At 37.0% G+C, this 17,397-nt stretch overlaps 2 protein-coding genes across 2 annotated transcripts; both read left to right on the top strand.

The window, feature by feature from the left end:
• Nucleotides 1-758: 758 nt before the first annotated feature.
• On the top strand, nt 759-11,798 carry LOC110370316 (polycomb protein Scm). Its single transcript, XM_021326062.3, has 5 exons — nt 759-2,026; nt 2,279-2,576; nt 3,429-3,641; nt 4,152-4,397; nt 4,931-11,798. Exons 1-5 carry the CDS (start codon nt 975-977, stop codon nt 5,063-5,065), a joined length of 1,944 nt encoding a protein of 647 aa, XP_021181737.3. The 5' UTR covers nt 759-974; the 3' UTR covers nt 5,066-11,798.
• A 337-nt stretch (nt 11,799-12,135) lies between these two features.
• Nucleotides 12,136-17,104, top strand: LOC110370323 (organic cation transporter-like protein). The gene is made up of 4 exons (XM_021326070.3): nt 12,136-12,168; nt 14,269-14,614; nt 14,732-15,139; nt 15,222-17,104. The coding sequence occupies exons 1-4, from the start codon at nt 12,156-12,158 to the stop codon at nt 15,910-15,912; spliced, it is 1,458 nt and encodes a 485-aa protein (XP_021181745.1). The 5' UTR covers nt 12,136-12,155; the 3' UTR covers nt 15,913-17,104.
• Nucleotides 17,105-17,397: the final 293 nt, after the last annotated feature.

Raw genomic sequence — 17,397 nt, forward strand, 5'->3', positions numbered from 1 at the left:
CAGGTTAAAGTCTTTCAAACATACTGCCTAGACTTCCTTAGTGATGGATTCTAAGATGAACAAGAAAAGCGCAATCACTTTTTACCCCGCAAAATGTTTTTGATGTCTGTGAGTGAAAACACGCGTTTCGTGGCATGGCTCGAAATCTCAAATATTTTCATACATAAGATGTTTTCCCAATCGCCGCACTGCGACAAGCAACAACGCAGACAGCGCGGCAATGTCGTGAAGAAGCCATGAGGTCTACATAACCACTTTACGTAATTACCCTTAGACGTACAATAATATTAGATTTCGCCTGCGGTTTCACCCGCGTTCCGTAGCCGGATGGTGACAAAAACGTTCTCCCGGGCCTAAGTTACCTCCCCTCTAATTTTCAGCCAAATCGGTCAAGCCGTTTTCATGTTATGTCGTGACAACGGAAAGCGGATTTCATTTTTATATATTGTGCAATAAATATTACAACTTCAATATAAACTCTGCGAAGTCATTAAATGTGCACAATTTAATATTGATATTTTGCCCAATTTAATTGACCATCTAGGGAGCACCTTACTGAATACACATTCCCTCCTCCATGGACCCGAATACCAAGGAATATTGTCTTATAAAAACAAAATAACACTATATACAACTGTTCAAAAATGAGTGTTTTTTCAAAACTGCTATGCAGAAGACTGGAAGATTCAATCTCAAATCAATATAACTTTGCGAGTATTGAGAACAATTATCATAGACAACTAGAGAGACTACTCTGAGTAGCCAGATCAGATAAAAAAATATAAAACAGGACAAAGATGGCCGTTGCAAGCGCGTCATAAATACGCACTGACGTTGTTTATATTGTAGCGCACAATTACATGATCTAATGTTAAGCTTATCGTGATTTTGTGTGCAAGTTGGGTATAATGTAAGTGGATAATCCTGTGCATCAAGAGTGTTTACGAAAATGTTTTAAATCTGCTTGCGGAACGATGTCAAACAACACAGTCGGCTCATCGGGGCCTGCTCCCGGCAAAATACGTGGACCTGGTAGACCACCGAAACGTACATGCACTTGGTGCGCTGAAAGTAAAACACCGTTGAAGTATGTTCTGCCAACAGAGAACGGAAAAAAGGAGTTTTGTTCTGAAACGTGTTTGTCAGAATTTAGACAGGCATACAGCAAAGGCGCCTGTCTTCACTGCGACAATGTTATTCGGGGGAACGCACCGTCAAACAGCAAGAACTTCTGTTCTACGTATTGTTTGAATAAATATCAAAAGAAAAACGAAAAACGTACTACATCTCCTCAATCTGGCAATGGCGCAAATGGTTCAGAAAATCATACAAATAATAATTCTGCTGGTTCCTTTTACGATATTTACCAAGCATTTGATTGGAATGAGTATATGAAGGATACAAACAGTGTGGCAGCTGCTCAAGAATGTTTTAAACAGGCACCCATGCCTCCAGTAAATGATTTTAAAGTAGGAATGAAATTAGAGGCTCTTGATCCACGAAATTTAACATCTACATGTATTGCAACTGTTGTTGGTGTTCTGGGGCCTCGATTAAGATTAAGACTTGATGGCAGTGATAATAAAAATGATTTCTGGCGTCTTGTTGATGCTGGTGATATTCACCCCATTGGACACTGTGAAAGAAATGATGGTATGTTGCAGCCACCACTAGGATTTCGTATGAATGCTAGTAGTTGGCCAATGTTTTTACTCAAAACACTAAATGGTGCAGAAATGGCTCCAGCAAAGGTTTTCCAACCTGAACCTCCAACTCCTAAGACAAATGTATTTGTCGTTGGTCAGAAATTAGAGGCAGTAGATAAAAAGAATCCTCAGTTGATTTGCTGTGCTACTGTTGGTGCAGTGAAAAATGATCAGATTCATGTGACTTTTGATGGCTGGAGAGGTGCATTTGATTACTGGTGCAGATATGACTCTAGAGACATATTCCCAGTTGGTTGGTGTGCCAGAGCTGGGCATCCATTGCAACCCCCTGGTCAGAAAAGTGCAACAACTCCATCAAGGTATTACAACACTGGTTTTTTTGTTACTATTTTAAATGATTTCTGCTATGAAAATCGAAGAACCCTTTAGAATATTTTTATGATCATTGGTGTCCAAAATATAATGGACAATTAATGAAACTTGAACATTTTGATAAGTTGTCTGACCTCTAAACAAACCCACAAACTCATACTTGAGAGATTGGCGTTTTACTTATTAGGCCACCATAAAATATTTAATAATATAATAATTATTAATAAAAAATGTTACAGATTTAAATTGAGGCCTAGTGGCATGCCCAATCCTGCTTTACCAGAAGGTGGTTCTACAGGATCTGGTAATTCAACCAGCTCAGTAACACAGACGCCGGTAGCCACGGTCTGCCTCCGAATCCGCAGTAGCTGCACAGGTGGCAGTAGTTCTTTACCCAGTTCAGTTTCTGGCTCAGGACCTTCTGGAGCGGCTGAAGCATTAGTCAAAGAGTTGCTAAGTGTTCACCCGGATCCACAAAGCTTGACGAGAGCCATACTCACGGCATCTAGTAGCTATTCTAACATAAATAATGTGCAGGTAATTAAACTAATCATTAGTCATAGTCAGATGTACATTTACTTATAGTTTGGAATCAACAAAGTTACTTTTTATTTTAATCAATTAGAGTAAACTTGCTTTAAAGGTAAAAAAAAAATATAAAGAACTTGCACTGAATTTTTCTTCAATTTTCCAAAAAAATATTTCATACATATAGTAAATGAGATAAAAATCCAGTCTATTAATTATATTTATTAGTTTACTACAGCATCCCCAAGAAAATCCCAGGATAAGAAGTAGCCTCCAATATTTTGCAGACAAATTAAGTTAAGGCAAATTTGCATCAGATTTATCACTGGATAGTGACACTTATTTGAAAAAAATGTCTTCAATTTATTATTTATGTTCATAATCTACGTCTACGTATCGTCTACGTAATAAAGTATTGTTGGTTAGATGTGAACGAAAAAGTGCATAATGTAACGTTGAACGCAGCCTTAGCACAAGATTATCTTGTAAACTGTTGGATAGTATCCTTTCGGTTTCTAGAATTTATACTGGAATACACTTTGTCCAAGAGCAATCATATAAGTAGAAAGTCTTATCAGCAATACAGTAACAGAAAAATGTGATGTAACAAAATTGACTTGCACTAGATTATTTTAAATGGCTTCACCATCCAATAACTATTATTATCCACAGTTGATAGTACATATTTTTATGGTCTATTATTGCAATTGTACGAATCCATTTACTGCAGATTACAATAACCAATTCCTTATCTTTGTAATGTCAAAATTAAATCTTCAAAACAACTGATGAATTGGTTATTGTGTAATGCACAGTTAGAGGAGATATTACAAGTAATTTTGTATTGTGATTTCATTACAGGTATCCTCAGGAAATAAAAACTACTCAGTAAAGGTTCCATCAGAGTTGACAATAGATGAACTTAAGAATTGGTTGAAAGGTGTGTCTAGTGGAGTGGGCAGTTGTATTGGTATGATAGAGGTTGACACAGGTGAGGCTGCTGGTCGGCCTTGCACTCTTTGTGGGGAGTCTACGTCTAATAATGTCACATCAGGAGTGAAGCGGCCTAAAAGTGTAAGTATATACCAATATTGAGTTTTTTGTTTAATTTACCCAAAGTTCTATGCAACGTTGTACAGTGTCAGCTCCAAAAGTAGCTGAATACATTTCAATGGCGAAGACTACCGAATGGCAAACGAGCATCAGTATTGCCTAGCAATGCTTGTTGTCTTATCAGAACGTCAAGTACTTTCTAAATGGAGTTGCACCATTTGAACAAACTATTTTCAGTTCTCAAATAGCTGATTTGACCAATAGGTGACAATTTGACGGCAGGTTATGATTTGGCTATCGTTCAGTAGACATGAATCTTTGTTAATTATTTTTACTGATCACAGTTTCATTAATAGGGGAAGGAGAATCAAGAAGGAACCTTTACTAAAAATAAGAAATATAATATGACCCTGCTCGGTCGGTAATTGTATAGGTCGTGCGTCGTCGTCGTCAGCTTTTATCGTCCCACATATGGGGGCAGGCCTCCTCTCACACAGAAGGATTGAGCGTTAATTGTTATTCTTGTCTTAGGAGGAAAACAATGGCAGCAGTGTGAACGGTTCGGGCTCGTGCTCGGGCGGCAAGCTGGCGCGCGTGTCGCCGGAGCGCGTGGCGTCGCCGGGTGAGCCGCCCGAGCCCGCCTCCTCCACCACGGGCGCGCCGCCGCCGCCCTCGCCCGCCGCGCCGCCCGCCGACTGGTCCGTCGAGGACGTCATCGGCTTCATCGCCGCCGCCGACCAGGCGCTGGCCACTCACGCCGACCTCTTCAGGAAGCACGTAAGTAAATACTCCAACTTTGTCTCTTACTCATTTTAGTAAGGCGTCTTATCCCAAATGTGTTAGGGTTGGCTTTCAGTCTAATTGAATGCGCTAGAGCAGCAGACTGGCTGTCTGACCTCCTCAACCCAGTTTGATGTATTTTTCTTTCCGCAACACGGCACAACTGGTAATGAAAAGATGTTCAACCATCCACGTACCGACTACGCCAAGCGATGCTTAACTTTAGAGCTCGTGGCTAAGTCAGCCGCGTGGGTCTAGTTGATTCAATTTCCTATTTCAATCAATAATAAATGGTGAACAAAAATAAGATGTTTTTTTGTAACCATTGTGGAAAAAATAATGAAGTATAGAACTTTAAAATCCAATAGAAGGAGAAACTGTCCAAAAACCAGAAAAGGGATGCATGTGGAATAAAGATATCGAGATGCACCCTCTGTTTATCTACTCCTTATTATAGGAATATAAAAAATATATATATTCACTTCAGAAAACAAAACTAAACACTAATTACACTGTTTGTGTTGTTTCAGGAAATAGATGGAAAAGCATTATTGTTGTTAAATTCTGACATGATGATGAAATATATGGGATTAAAGTTAGGTCCTGCATTAAAAATTTGCAATCTTGTATCTAAGATAAAAAATCGCCGACATTATAGTACCTAAGCGTGTACTTCCTTGTTAAGGTATACAATAATATAACAATAATTCACTCTTAGAGTTTGAAACTATAAGTTTCTGTTTTTTTTTTTTTTACAATAATAGGTGTTTATGTTAGGAACACAAGTGATTTTTTTTTTTCAATAATAGGAGCCTTTTTATTTTTATTTGAATCTCACGATACCTATAATTTTTTTACATGTTGACTTTATGATTCATGGAAGGTCTAGAAATGTATTTCATAGCAAGCTATGTTCATTGTTCAATGCTGGGAAGAACGCCTTTTTATTTAACGACGTCAAAAATCATCAAATGACCCCTCCCGCTGTGGGTTAGCAGCGGCGAGGGAGTGTCAGACTCTTACTGACTAAAAACCCGGCGCCCGTGGTGTCTAACTGGTCCAGCGCGGCGGCCGGGATGAGAGGTGCGAACTCTCTGGCCTTCCGCCTCCTCCTCCTTATCGAGCATAACAGCTTCTCAGAAGGAGGTGGGAAGAACGCCTGGGTTTTTTTTATTGATTTATCACTTTATTTCTTAGTAATTTCAAGAAGATTTTGTATTAATACCAAATCTTATTGAGTGAGCTGAAAATGGTAATTGTTTTTTTATAATTGGCTGGTAACAAGTGCTTTTTACGGCGATTAGAAATATAATTTATGTTATATGGATTTCATGATGACTGGTGAAACCGTAAGATTGGTGGTATTCAATTACAATTCAGCTTTTTTCCTGATATAATCAATTTTACTTCAGCGATTAGCATCACCCTGTCAAGAAACATTTTAGTAATTTTACAAACCTTGGTACAAATCAGTTGCAAGTATGTTGTGCTTGATAATTCATGTGATCCAATTGCCGGGATATTTCAGAATTTCATGTCATTTTTAGTCTTAAAAGGTGCCTGATTGAAGAATTTCAGACCTTATGGCCTGTCGGTTAACTGTAATAAGCTGGATATAACAAGACTTAAGTTTTTCTTTAAAAGCAGTTAACAAAGAAGTAAAAAAAATGGCAATTTACTCTCAGGAGCATCATTTGTACCTATAATTATAAATTACTAGTGTTTATTCAAGTTTTACCTAAAATAATGACTACGTGAGTTGGTATTAATGTGATTTGATTGACGATAAATCATTTGGTATCACCATGGGTATTGGGCGTTTCCTGTAGGTTTATGGTTATCTTTAACCGTTAAATAATCTGTTGATTTGCGATTAGAGATTGAATTTTGACATTAATTAAATGGCTAATTTTAGTCTATAATCCTAGAACGACAGATAAATCGTTTATATAAATCCGCAGTAAAACGTAAATTTTGACTGTTACATGTCTGCAAAGTAACGTCCAATAATAGCCCATAAAATGTGTATTGTTTATCTTTTAAGTTTATAAGCATTTACATAAACGCCCTAACATCCGCACCTAATACACAAGTACCTCAAAAATACATAATATTAAAAAATCGTTGAAATATAGTGTTATGCTGTTGTTTGCAGTCCTCGTTTGGACTAAACTGTTAATGATAATATAATTGATATCTTATAAATGATACAGCATTTTAATTGTAATAAAAATATTATTTGGCATTTCGCTATTTTCATTGTCGAGCATTCGGTATCAACCACAAATATTGTCAAGAAGACATGATTATACAACACGACTTCAACATGCCAAAACTAGACAGACAAAAATGCTATTCTAAACTAACTAGCTTTTTAAACTGTATTATTAATTATTAAGAGTTTCAACTAACCAATATTCAAGTTTTATTGTAAAAATGTAACTGTTGTTGCTAGTAATGATAAAGAGGATTGCCTGAATTTAAGTGATAACAATCTACAACTATTGATGTAATTCTACATTCGAATATCTGTTTCATTTGAATGTATTAAGAGTCATTGTGCTATAACTATAATTTTGTCAATAATAAGGTGCAGTTTATATAAGGCCTACTGGTTCTTGGCCTCTTTCCAAGATTTTCCTTGTAATATTATTTTAGTCATGTACATAATTATTTCAATGAGTAAAATTGCATTTAATGTAGTAAGAGCTCATCATGGATATTATTCCATTAAATTCCTAAAAAATATATCTGGCTGTACTATTTAGGATTAAATTAATTGTACATAAATATTGGCTAGTCGTGCGTCAAAATGTTGCCTGAACGCTGCAAGTACATGAAACTTGATTGCAAACTCAAATCCAATATCTTGTACAGAAATTTTATCGTAGATTAGGGTCTTAGTGCCTTTCAGTAAATAACTAGGTGTACTTAAAATTATCCCATATGTCCTCATAGCAAATTAGCGTTCAGTGACACCAATAATAATCTGTGATTTTGTATGACGATTTAGTAGTATTCATACATCGTCACTTACGGTGCATCCTAAGTGAGCGAATGACGGGACGCGAGAACAATAAACGATCCATTTCTTTTGAAGTGACCTACGTGACGCTGCGAGGTACGGCGCGACGTACTTTTTTGAATTTCCTTCGGAACGCTTCGCGTTAGCGTTGATTCGCCCATTCAGGATGCACCCTTACAAACCAATAAAAAATATTATGATCCATATCTGATTAAGCTTCAGTTAAATTTTGTTAGTATTAATCATTTATTGGTTGATTCTTTGAAGAATATTAATATAATGTGTATTGATGAAGACGTATTTTATTTATGAAGCTATTGTATTTAATTTCGCCATTTTCATTCATTATTGTGTTAAACATATTTTCATCATGTGATATTTAAATGTTATCTGTTAAAGAAATAAATAATAATTAAAATATGAACATGTTGCTATGATAATTACGTGATGTATATTTAAGTTTTCACATGACATGAGGTAATTAAGAAAAGTAGTTATTTAATTTTCCTATATTTCGTTGATGTAAATATTTTGGTAATAGATAATTTTATTTTAAGATGGAGTGATCCTCTGGCATAGTTATTTTTCGTAACTATTGTAAAAATACAGAAGTATACATTTTTTTTAGAATTTTAAGCATTGTCATTTCATTACATAGCTTTTCCCAAGTTGTAGTTATAAAAATATTCAAGCTGTCAGATTAAATTTTATATAAATAATATTATGACTTGTATAAATTATATAATGGGAGTACAATATTGCATACTTGCAGAGTGTTTATTGCCAGTGAGGCGGCCCCCTAGACCTGCAATAATATTGTGCAATATTACAATAAAAAATCGTCGCAAAAAATCACTGCGCAATCAAAATCAAAAAATTGTATACCGTGTATCAATTTGCACAACATCGTAAAATTGCGCAATTTATTTGTACGTCTTGGGAGCGCTAAGTATTATGGCAGCTATGCTAACACTCGCAGTGCCGTTAAAGGTTAATAAACGTTTTAAATGTTTGCTTATATCAATTGACTATGAATGTACAGTCGACCCCAAAAGTCCAACACAACCACATTTCCAAAACAGAAAACCACTATACAATCTTAAAAAGAGAAAAGTATAAGTATGCAGAAAATATGCATTTCAGTATCGTATCGAAAGGACAACGGGCACAAATATACAAGCTGTTGATTTGCATCCGTGCCATATTCAAGGACGTAATTATGCTAATGATTCTCGACCCAAATCAACAAAAAAATTGGTACGTATTTTTTTTTTTCGGAATTCCGTCAATGTCTTAATTCCGTTAATTAAACTTGGCGCATGTGTTACTGGCCTTAAAACCGTGCTGCGCCTTCACACAAACGCAAACACAAAGCATACGCAACGATTATTCATAAATTTCATTCATAAAATTGGATTACTTCTGAAATACTACGACATTACAATGACAAAAAAAGTAGTGCATATTAGCTATTTCCCGTATACTGTAATTCCAATCGATTATTTACGTATTTTATGCCCTCCTCCTGAAATATGGCACAAATGCAAATCAACACCTTGTATAGAAAGCTGGTACACCCCTCCTCCAATAGTAGGTAATGTAATTTCATTGGATAGGCTGAGCCTTTTTGACTGGAACAACATTCGTCAAGATACAATGGACAGGATACAAGGTATGGGTCATAAACAATTAAAAATATTTTCATATAAGAGTATCAAACCCATCTAGGTATAACTAAAGTTCTTGTAAATACAAATAATATAAGCACAAACCCGACTACCCGAGGCAGGTAGTCGATTCATACCGTTCAGGGCTTCTCTCGGCTCAGGCTATCATAAGCAGCTTTAAATCTTCACTGTTTTATTCTCCAGACAGTTTTACTTCACTGGTTTTACGGGAGTTTTTACCCAATACGAGCATGCAATTTTCAAGAGTTACACACAATTTCTCAGGGTTTCTATCATTAGAGATCCTAGATCTGATGACAATGAAACTAATTCATAATTAGACAAAATATAAATGCAAATAGTTTAGCGACTTTGTTTTAAAGCTACTACTGTGTGAGTGTTCAGCAACTTCTGGCGTTTGTGTTAAGCTACCTATGGAAGCTACGTTGTTTAACACTTCGAAATTTACATGTGATCGGTCATCGACTTTTGGGGTACGTTTGTACATTGTCAGGCATACATTGTTTAGGAGAAAGTCGTTACTAGCCTTTTTATCGTCCCTCTGCTTGGCACAGGCCTCCTCTCACGAGGAGAAGGATTGGGCGTTAATCACCACGTTTTGCTCAATGCGGGATTTCAGACTTAACAGTCCAGGTTTCCTCAAGATGTTTTCCTTCACCATTTTATCAGCCATTGATGTCCAAGATAGACTTAGAAAGTACATACAAACTTAGAAAAGTTGCATTGGTACTTGCCTGCCCTGGAATCGAAACCACTCACTCATACTTGAGAGGTTGGTTATACCACCACGAATTACTACTAGGAGAAAGCATCTTTATTCTTGCATAACGAAGGTAAGGGTCAATTCACACTGAAAGAGCAGCGGCCGGCAGCGGCCGTAATTGCAAGGGATTGAGCGTGAGCGCGGCGGGCCGCGCGGCGCCGCGCGGCGCCGCATCGCGCCGCGCTCTTACATTTTCCGTGCTCTTACGGCCGCTGCCGGCCGCTGCTCTTTCAGTGTGAATTGACCCTAAATATCGTCGTTACCATAGCTACCATAGTAATAATGGTGCCTGTTTAAAAAAAACTCATATTTAAGAGCAAATATATAGTATGGTGTTTGTGTTTCCTGCACATCATTTTATTATTTTATTATTCTAGAATTTTATTAATAACAAAATGTAAATAAGCAAATAATTGGAAAGAAATGTGTATAAATTAAATAAAATTAATTTAAAAGTGATATATATATTGTTTTAATACTCTTGAAACTTAACCTCTTGAATGCGGCTAATTAGAGAACAATAGAAAATCAATTATGTCCCTAATCAATGCACAGATGCAGTCCCAGTAGGTATCATATCATGTGTTTACCTTATAGGCGAAGACACTACTTATTCAAAAAATTTATATTCTCATTCTAAAAATAAGTACAAAATGTTTGGTATTGGTTGTCACCAGCCTCGGACATCACATCAAAGCTATAGGCGCAGATGGCACCCACCACCACCAACGGAAATAAAACCGGCAGATAGTAATACCAGGCGTGGATCATTATAAAACGATGTTTTATTCAAAATTCTATGAAATGTTTCAAAACTTGCTAGGCATCTATTTTTTTCTGTTTTATCTGAAAGCAGGTACCTACTTTTGAAAAAACTTTGTTTTTGTTTTGTGTCAATTTTCTAAAGGGAACTATATTTTTTGTCACCAAAATTTATATTTGTCATCAAGTTGTATCACCTAATAAATAGATCTATCGCCACGAAATATTTTCGTTCTCAGATAAACAAAGAGTGTTCCCAGGTATGAATTAGCAAATTATTGTTAATATAATGTGTAAAATATGAGATGGATTACCAATAAAATTGTAGTGCATTACATGAATATAAACTTCGTTCTTATAATAATAGTTTTATTACTTAAATAATAGCTTGGTGCTCAAAATGGTAGATCTGTCACCAAATAAATCGATTAATCGATCCCTGACTGCGACTCCTTTTTATTTGTTATTTTGTCACCAATACAGTAGTTACATTTTATTTCGTTCAGTTATTAAAATAATGTATTCGTTACCAATTTAATACATCAGTTTATAATTTTAATAAAAATATGTTCAAAGGGAAGAGGAAGGGAAGGGAGACAAATTGGCGTGCTTTCGGGCCTCAACGAATGGGTTGTAGGTTGGTTGTAGGTACGATCATACGATGCGGGGCGCGGGCAGCGAGATTTTTAACAATAAATATTGATTATTTTGACTTTGATTAAGTGTTTTATTTACTATTCAGCTAGAAATTTAATTTAAATATATTTATACTACCTGTGGAAACTAAAGCCCTTGGGGGGAGGCACATGGCCAGTTAAGTAGTAGACTCTTTTGGTTGAAAGGATGATGACGACCACCCTACATTTTTAGACCTTCATGAAATTTTCTAGTGATATAATATATGATTTATTGGTGATCTCTTTAAATTAGTTTGCTTAAATACTATTAGGACAAACCTATTATAATACATACAAAATCATTTATTTGGTACTTGACCCCATATCTCCATGATTTTCGGTAATTTATTGTGGAATTGATTTTATATTGTTTGGTGACTACATTTGGTGACAAATCTACTATTTTGAGGGCAAACCCTATTATTTAAGAAACACAAAATGAATTAAATTGGTGACAGCTTAAATCATACCCTTTTCTAAATACCACAAAGCGATTTCAGCCCGTCCTGAGAATCGAACCCGAGACCTCGTGCACAGCAGTCGCTCTATCGACAACTAGTCCAGCGGGTTAGATTAGAAGTAAATTGTTACCGTATCGTTATAAACTACCTATGGGTAAGTATTTGAAATTCTGATCCTAGAATTTTATCTCCTAATTTTCTAGATGAATTTTATAAAAGCGCCACATTGAACAAAAATTTTCAGCTGTCAACTTCACAGCCTATAGCAGTTGAGTTGCACTGCGAAGTATTCATACTTCCTTGCAAAAAGGTTGCTTGCGTTTCATCTTCATCTGTCACCCCATTCAAGTTTTATTGTCAACTTGACACTACACACACCATGGCGAAAGGCGGTAAGACATATTTTCATATAAACATCTTAAACCATGTTAGAGATTGTATTTTCAAAAATCCTTTCTTAACTTAGATCTCATAAAGATTATTCCCTTCAAATTATTTCCTTCATGTTACTTCCTCCAGCGATGCAGGCTGTGCGTTGATCCGTCAGTTAAAACAAATGGTCCAAGATCACACATGCATAAGCTAGTTGAGCAAATGCGTACTTAGACTTAACTTGTAGTCAGGAAACACTCCAAATCCTTATAAAAAATGTCCGCCAAATTAAAATCAATTAAGTTTTGGAGTAAAATTTTATTCATAGCCTAAGTAATTCTTACGTTGCGCTCTTATTCTCTGTCATTTTATTTTCAACTAGCCCTGTTCCGGCAGTTTCACTCACGTCCCGTGGGAACTACAGCCATACCGGGATAAAATACAAGTTGCTACCAGAGATTTTTTTTGAAATCGGTCAAGTAGTTTTTGAGTTTATCCGTTACAAACCTCTCTATAATATTATTATAGACCAGCTTCTGCCAGCGACTTTGTCCGCGTTAAATTCGGACTTGGTGCAAAGCGAGGAAGAAATAATAAACACCAGCCTATCCAATTATCTAAATCTTTGCGTACCTACTACTACTTTACCCAAATAGAAATAAAAACGTGTTATTGTGAGCCAACCATAAAAGATCGATATACTGTCATGGTATATTTTTTACATAATTTTAAGGAGAATATTTCCGCCCTACATTGTTTCTGTGTATCTTTAACCATTAAGGCGGCATACGCGATGGAAGCAAAAAAAAATGGAGTAACTTCTCCCGTTTTCCCAACATTTACCTTCACTGCTCTGCTCCTATTTATCGCAGCGTGATGAAAAGTATCCTATAACGTGCCCAGGAGTATGAAGTGAGTTTCGTTGAAATCCGTCAAGTAGTTTTTGTTTCCATAACGAACATACAGACAGACAGACAAAAATTTTATTGATTGCATTTATGGCATCAGTATCGATCACTACCGACATTCCCGACATTATAAATAAAAATTATGATAATTATATCTTAAAACCTATATCTTAAAAAAATCAAATTGTGTCACATTATGAACTAAATTATGGAATTACAAAATGGAATGGTACCTGTTTGCAGCCAGGTGCCTAAATATTGGTTGTGGCTTAACTAATAACGACACCATTAACTTTATTCAATTTCAAGTAATATGTACTTTCATTCGTAATCGTTCCATTAATAAATTTTGGAACACAGTCTCAGATACTTGGGAACACAGCAATAGTTAATTGGGGGAGGAAGTATTTCGCTGCCGGCTGTCGTGTCCTGCATGGTCGGCAGCGAAGAAGGGTGGAACGCCGTCGCCTCCTTTTGTGAGGATGTGATGGTTTTAAAGGAGGCGGCGGAAAGGGAGAGAGAAACTGCTTCCTCTCTCCTCGCCCGCAGCAGACGTAGTGGGCGTCGCACGGTGGCTGATCTCCGGCCACCATAGGGCGCGGCCTGCGGGCGACAGACTAGGGGCGTCTGTCGTTCGATCAGAAACAGGCCTCGAGACGGTGGCGTTGTGTTGCGCGCGCCTCTCTTACTGGAGTTTGCTGTGGCCGCTGGGTGACGGCCGCAGAGGTTGACGGGGCCCGCCTTTGAACATCTGGCGGGTCAATACCTGTCGGGGGTGCGGAAGAATGCTCTGGCGATACCCGTGCCCTCGACAATAGGTAATAGGAATCAACACTGGGTGGGTTTTTAGCCGGTAAGAGTCCGGCACACCGACCCCAGGTGGAGGGAAGTCCATGAGGACTTTCAACTGCAAAAAAAAAATAGTTAATTGGGGTCAGATTTACCTACAGCAATTCGTTTCCGTCATTATTGGTCATAGTTGCGGCACCTAGTTTTATTATCCAATTGCCCAATTGCCACTTAACAACATAATAATGACCGGGCAATATGATGATACGTGTATTAGTACAGATAATAATAAATCATTTTGCCCGATCGATGCTAGAGATTATAGATTTTAATGTCTGCCTTTGTCATTCTGTCGATAACATATAGGTACCATCGCTAAAGCTGATATCGAAGCTTCTGACCATGATTTTTTTTTATTTTCAGGGGCAAAGACGGGGCCAATAGACCCACTCCAAAAAGTAATCGGATCAATTGGGAGATATCAACTTTGGATATTTTTTTTAATGACTTTAACAAAGTTCCCGGTCGCTTTCAATCAAATGGCAATTCTATTTTTGTCTCCAAGAACACACTACTTATGTGCCACTTCAGGAAAAAACAACACATGCCCATGCCCAGATCCACAATATGACACTTCAATATTCACGAGGACTATAATCATGGAATGGACCTTGATATGCGACAGGAAATGGCTAACCAGCTTTACACAGACAATATTTCAATTTGGAACATTATTGGGCAGCGTATTTTTTGGAATGGCTGCAGATAGGTAACTTGACTTTTTATAGAGAACTAAAGCATCTTTCAATTATATTGCTTAATTTAAAAACACAAATATAATGACATATTTCGTAAGTCAAGACTTATTAAAGTGCATGTATTTTAGGTATGGCAGAAAAGATCCACTTCTTGTAGCTGTCGTCATCCAACTAGTGTGTGGAATAGGGGCTGTCTACTGTCCAGATTATTGGTCTTTCACATTCATGCGATTCCTCATTGGCTTGTCTGTGGGCGGTACCATGGTTACTACATTTGTAATAGTCATGGAATTTGTTGGGACACACCATAGACCTGTCATCTCAGCTCTTTATCAAGTACCCTTTAACATGGGCCACATGTTGTTGCCAGTTTTCGCCTATTTTAACAGAGACTATAAAGATTTCCAACTTGCTATATCCGTACCCGTCGTGATCCTACTATCATACTTTTGCTTGGCTCCTGAGTCGCCAAGATGGCTGTTAGCAGTAAAACGGAATGAACAAGCTATTAAGATACTGGAGCGTGCTGCTAGAATGTAAGTGCCATGATGTTAATTGAAGTTTTATTTACGTAATTAAAACTTAAGGAATTGTTTTTCATGGTAAATTTTCTTGCAGGAACAAAATGCCTACAGACAATATCAAATACGACATCGAGTCATACCAAACCTCTATAGCCTCAAATCAATTAAAGAAAGGAAACATTTTAGATCTTTTTCGAACTCCAAATCTTCGGAAGAATATCATAGCTATGGCGTTCAATTGGTTGACGTGCAGCTACTGTTTCTATGGCGTGTCGCAGTATGTGGGTCAGCTTAGTGGCAATGTTTTCATCAACGTGGCATGTAGTGCTAGCGTCACCACGGTTGGCACATTTGCCTCTATTCCTCTTTTGAAAATTATTGGAAGAAAGACTATTGTGATAATCTTTCACCTCATTTGCGCATGTTGTTTATTAGTATTAGCGGCAATACCAGAAAGTCAAGCATCTGTAGTTCTCGCGAGTATCGGTGTCGTATCTAGTTTCATTGTGTTTGTTGTTGTATATTTATATTGTACGGAGTTGTTCCCTACAGTCGTGCGAAACGCGGCACTCGGCTTCTCGTCCATGTCAGCTCGGATCGGTTCTATGATAGCTCCCTTTGTGATAGGAATGAGAGATAAAGCATTGTGGATGCCTCCGGTTATATTTGCCGCGTTTCCTTTGGTAGCAGCTTTCGTAACATTTCTATTGCCCGAAACGAAGGATTGTGAACTGACAACCACTATCGCAGAGGGTGAAGCGTTTGGAAAAAAACCCCCTAAGTAAATTATAAAGTTGTTCTAAAGACTACATTACTTACCTATTGGAGATGATGCTTCAATAGATAAGTAATGTATGAGGGTTAAAGGAGGGTTTCAAATTACTGTCATATAAATATTTGAACTTATTTCGTTTATATTCCAGTATACTGTGACTATTAGCGTTAGAAAATCAATATAAAAACGTGTTATGTACAAATTGTAGATTGAACCGCAAGGACAGCCCACTGTGAGCAACAAGTCAAAATTGTATTTAAATATTTTTTACACGACATGAAAAGTTGTTATTTATGTGAAATATGGCTTATTCTTTCAAGAATGCCTAAATGTGTTTAAAAGTATACTCAAACATTGATTAAAGCTGGCAAGTACGTACGAAATTTGTTAACGTTGAACAAAAGTCCTGCCTATCTATTTACCATGCGAGACAGTGTAATGTCAATACTAATAGAAGAGTGAAAAGGAGATGTTTCAAAATATATGGAGCCCCGGCCTACTCTTTGTACACTGTCCTAAAAATAGCGGAAGTAACTTAAGCAGTTTTCAATGGTATATTTACTTTAATTCGGCTTTGTTCGGGTGTAAAAAACAAAAATATACACAACTGTTATCCATCACGGCGATAAGGCTAATGCACAATACACTGGCGATTTTACCGCCCGCGCCGATGTCCTGTCAACAAAGCTGCCGCAGACCATCAAACTACACGGATTGCGGTTTATCGCTGCCCATTGTTTGATGCTGCATGCATGTGGCGATCGTGTTACTCCCGCTTGTAAACCTAGGTATGTGAGGAACTGCGCAGTGTAGTATGCAGCACACAACTTCTGTATTACCACTGTGTCTCCCGCAGCGGGCGAACAGTCGCATGCAGTGTAGAATGGGCCTTAGCTGTTGTCATCGTGATTGATTAATGACGTTTAATATGTCTATGGTGTTTACCGTCAAATCTATGGTTAACTGAATTTTTTTAGTCACATAGTATCTAAATTGACACGACACCATGTTGAAAGTATATAAAAATTTATAAATAATAAATTATAAGAAAAAATCTACATTAAAGCAATTTATCTGTATTTTTCCAGAATTCCTTATACTTTTCTGGATTTTTCGAAGTGCAAATAGTGAGTCGGATTTAAAACATCTTCTTTTTAGCTCTTCGTAAAATATTTTATAATTTTATATACGAAAATACAAGTTTTTTTTTTATACTCGAATTGTTTTTATTTATTTCCCTTATTTAGAGATTAATCGTCGTCGTAATAATTATTTTTTGACAGTTAGGTAGTAGTCTGCTAGTAGTAGGCTGGCTTCCAAAACGGCCCTTAATAAGTTACGTATCGCGGTGACCGTTTTCTAGTTATCTAGTACTCTAGTACGAGCAAGGGCTCTTACTAGAATCTTCATTTCTGCCGGATTTCTGCCGGCTGCAGTTACCTCTGCCGTTGGGAACATGCAGCTCATGTGTAAGAGCTCCTAGTGAATGCACAAG

Source organism: Helicoverpa armigera, chromosome 7 (assembly GCF_030705265.1).
Source record: "Helicoverpa armigera isolate CAAS_96S chromosome 7, ASM3070526v1, whole genome shotgun sequence".
NCBI lineage: Eukaryota > Metazoa > Arthropoda > Insecta > Lepidoptera > Noctuidae > Helicoverpa > Helicoverpa armigera.

Bases quoted from the DNA above. Each gene is read 5' to 3' on its own strand.
- LOC110370316 (XM_021326062.3), top strand. From the start codon at position 975: ATGTCAAACAACACAGTCGGCTCATCGGGGCCTGCTCCCGGCAAAATA. The intron at 2,577-3,428 runs GTAATTAAACTA...ATTTCATTACAG, and splicing joins CTAACATAAATAATGTGCAG to GTATCCTCAGGAAATAAAAA. The intron at 3,642-4,151 runs GTAAGTATATAC...TTCTTGTCTTAG, and splicing joins GAGTGAAGCGGCCTAAAAGT to GAGGAAAACAATGGCAGCAG.
- LOC110370323 (XM_021326070.3), top strand. The intron at 14,615-14,731 runs GTAACTTGACTT...CATGTATTTTAG, and splicing joins TTTGGAATGGCTGCAGATAG to GTATGGCAGAAAAGATCCAC. The intron at 15,140-15,221 runs GTAAGTGCCATG...ATTTTCTTGCAG, and splicing joins CTGGAGCGTGCTGCTAGAAT to GAACAAAATGCCTACAGACA.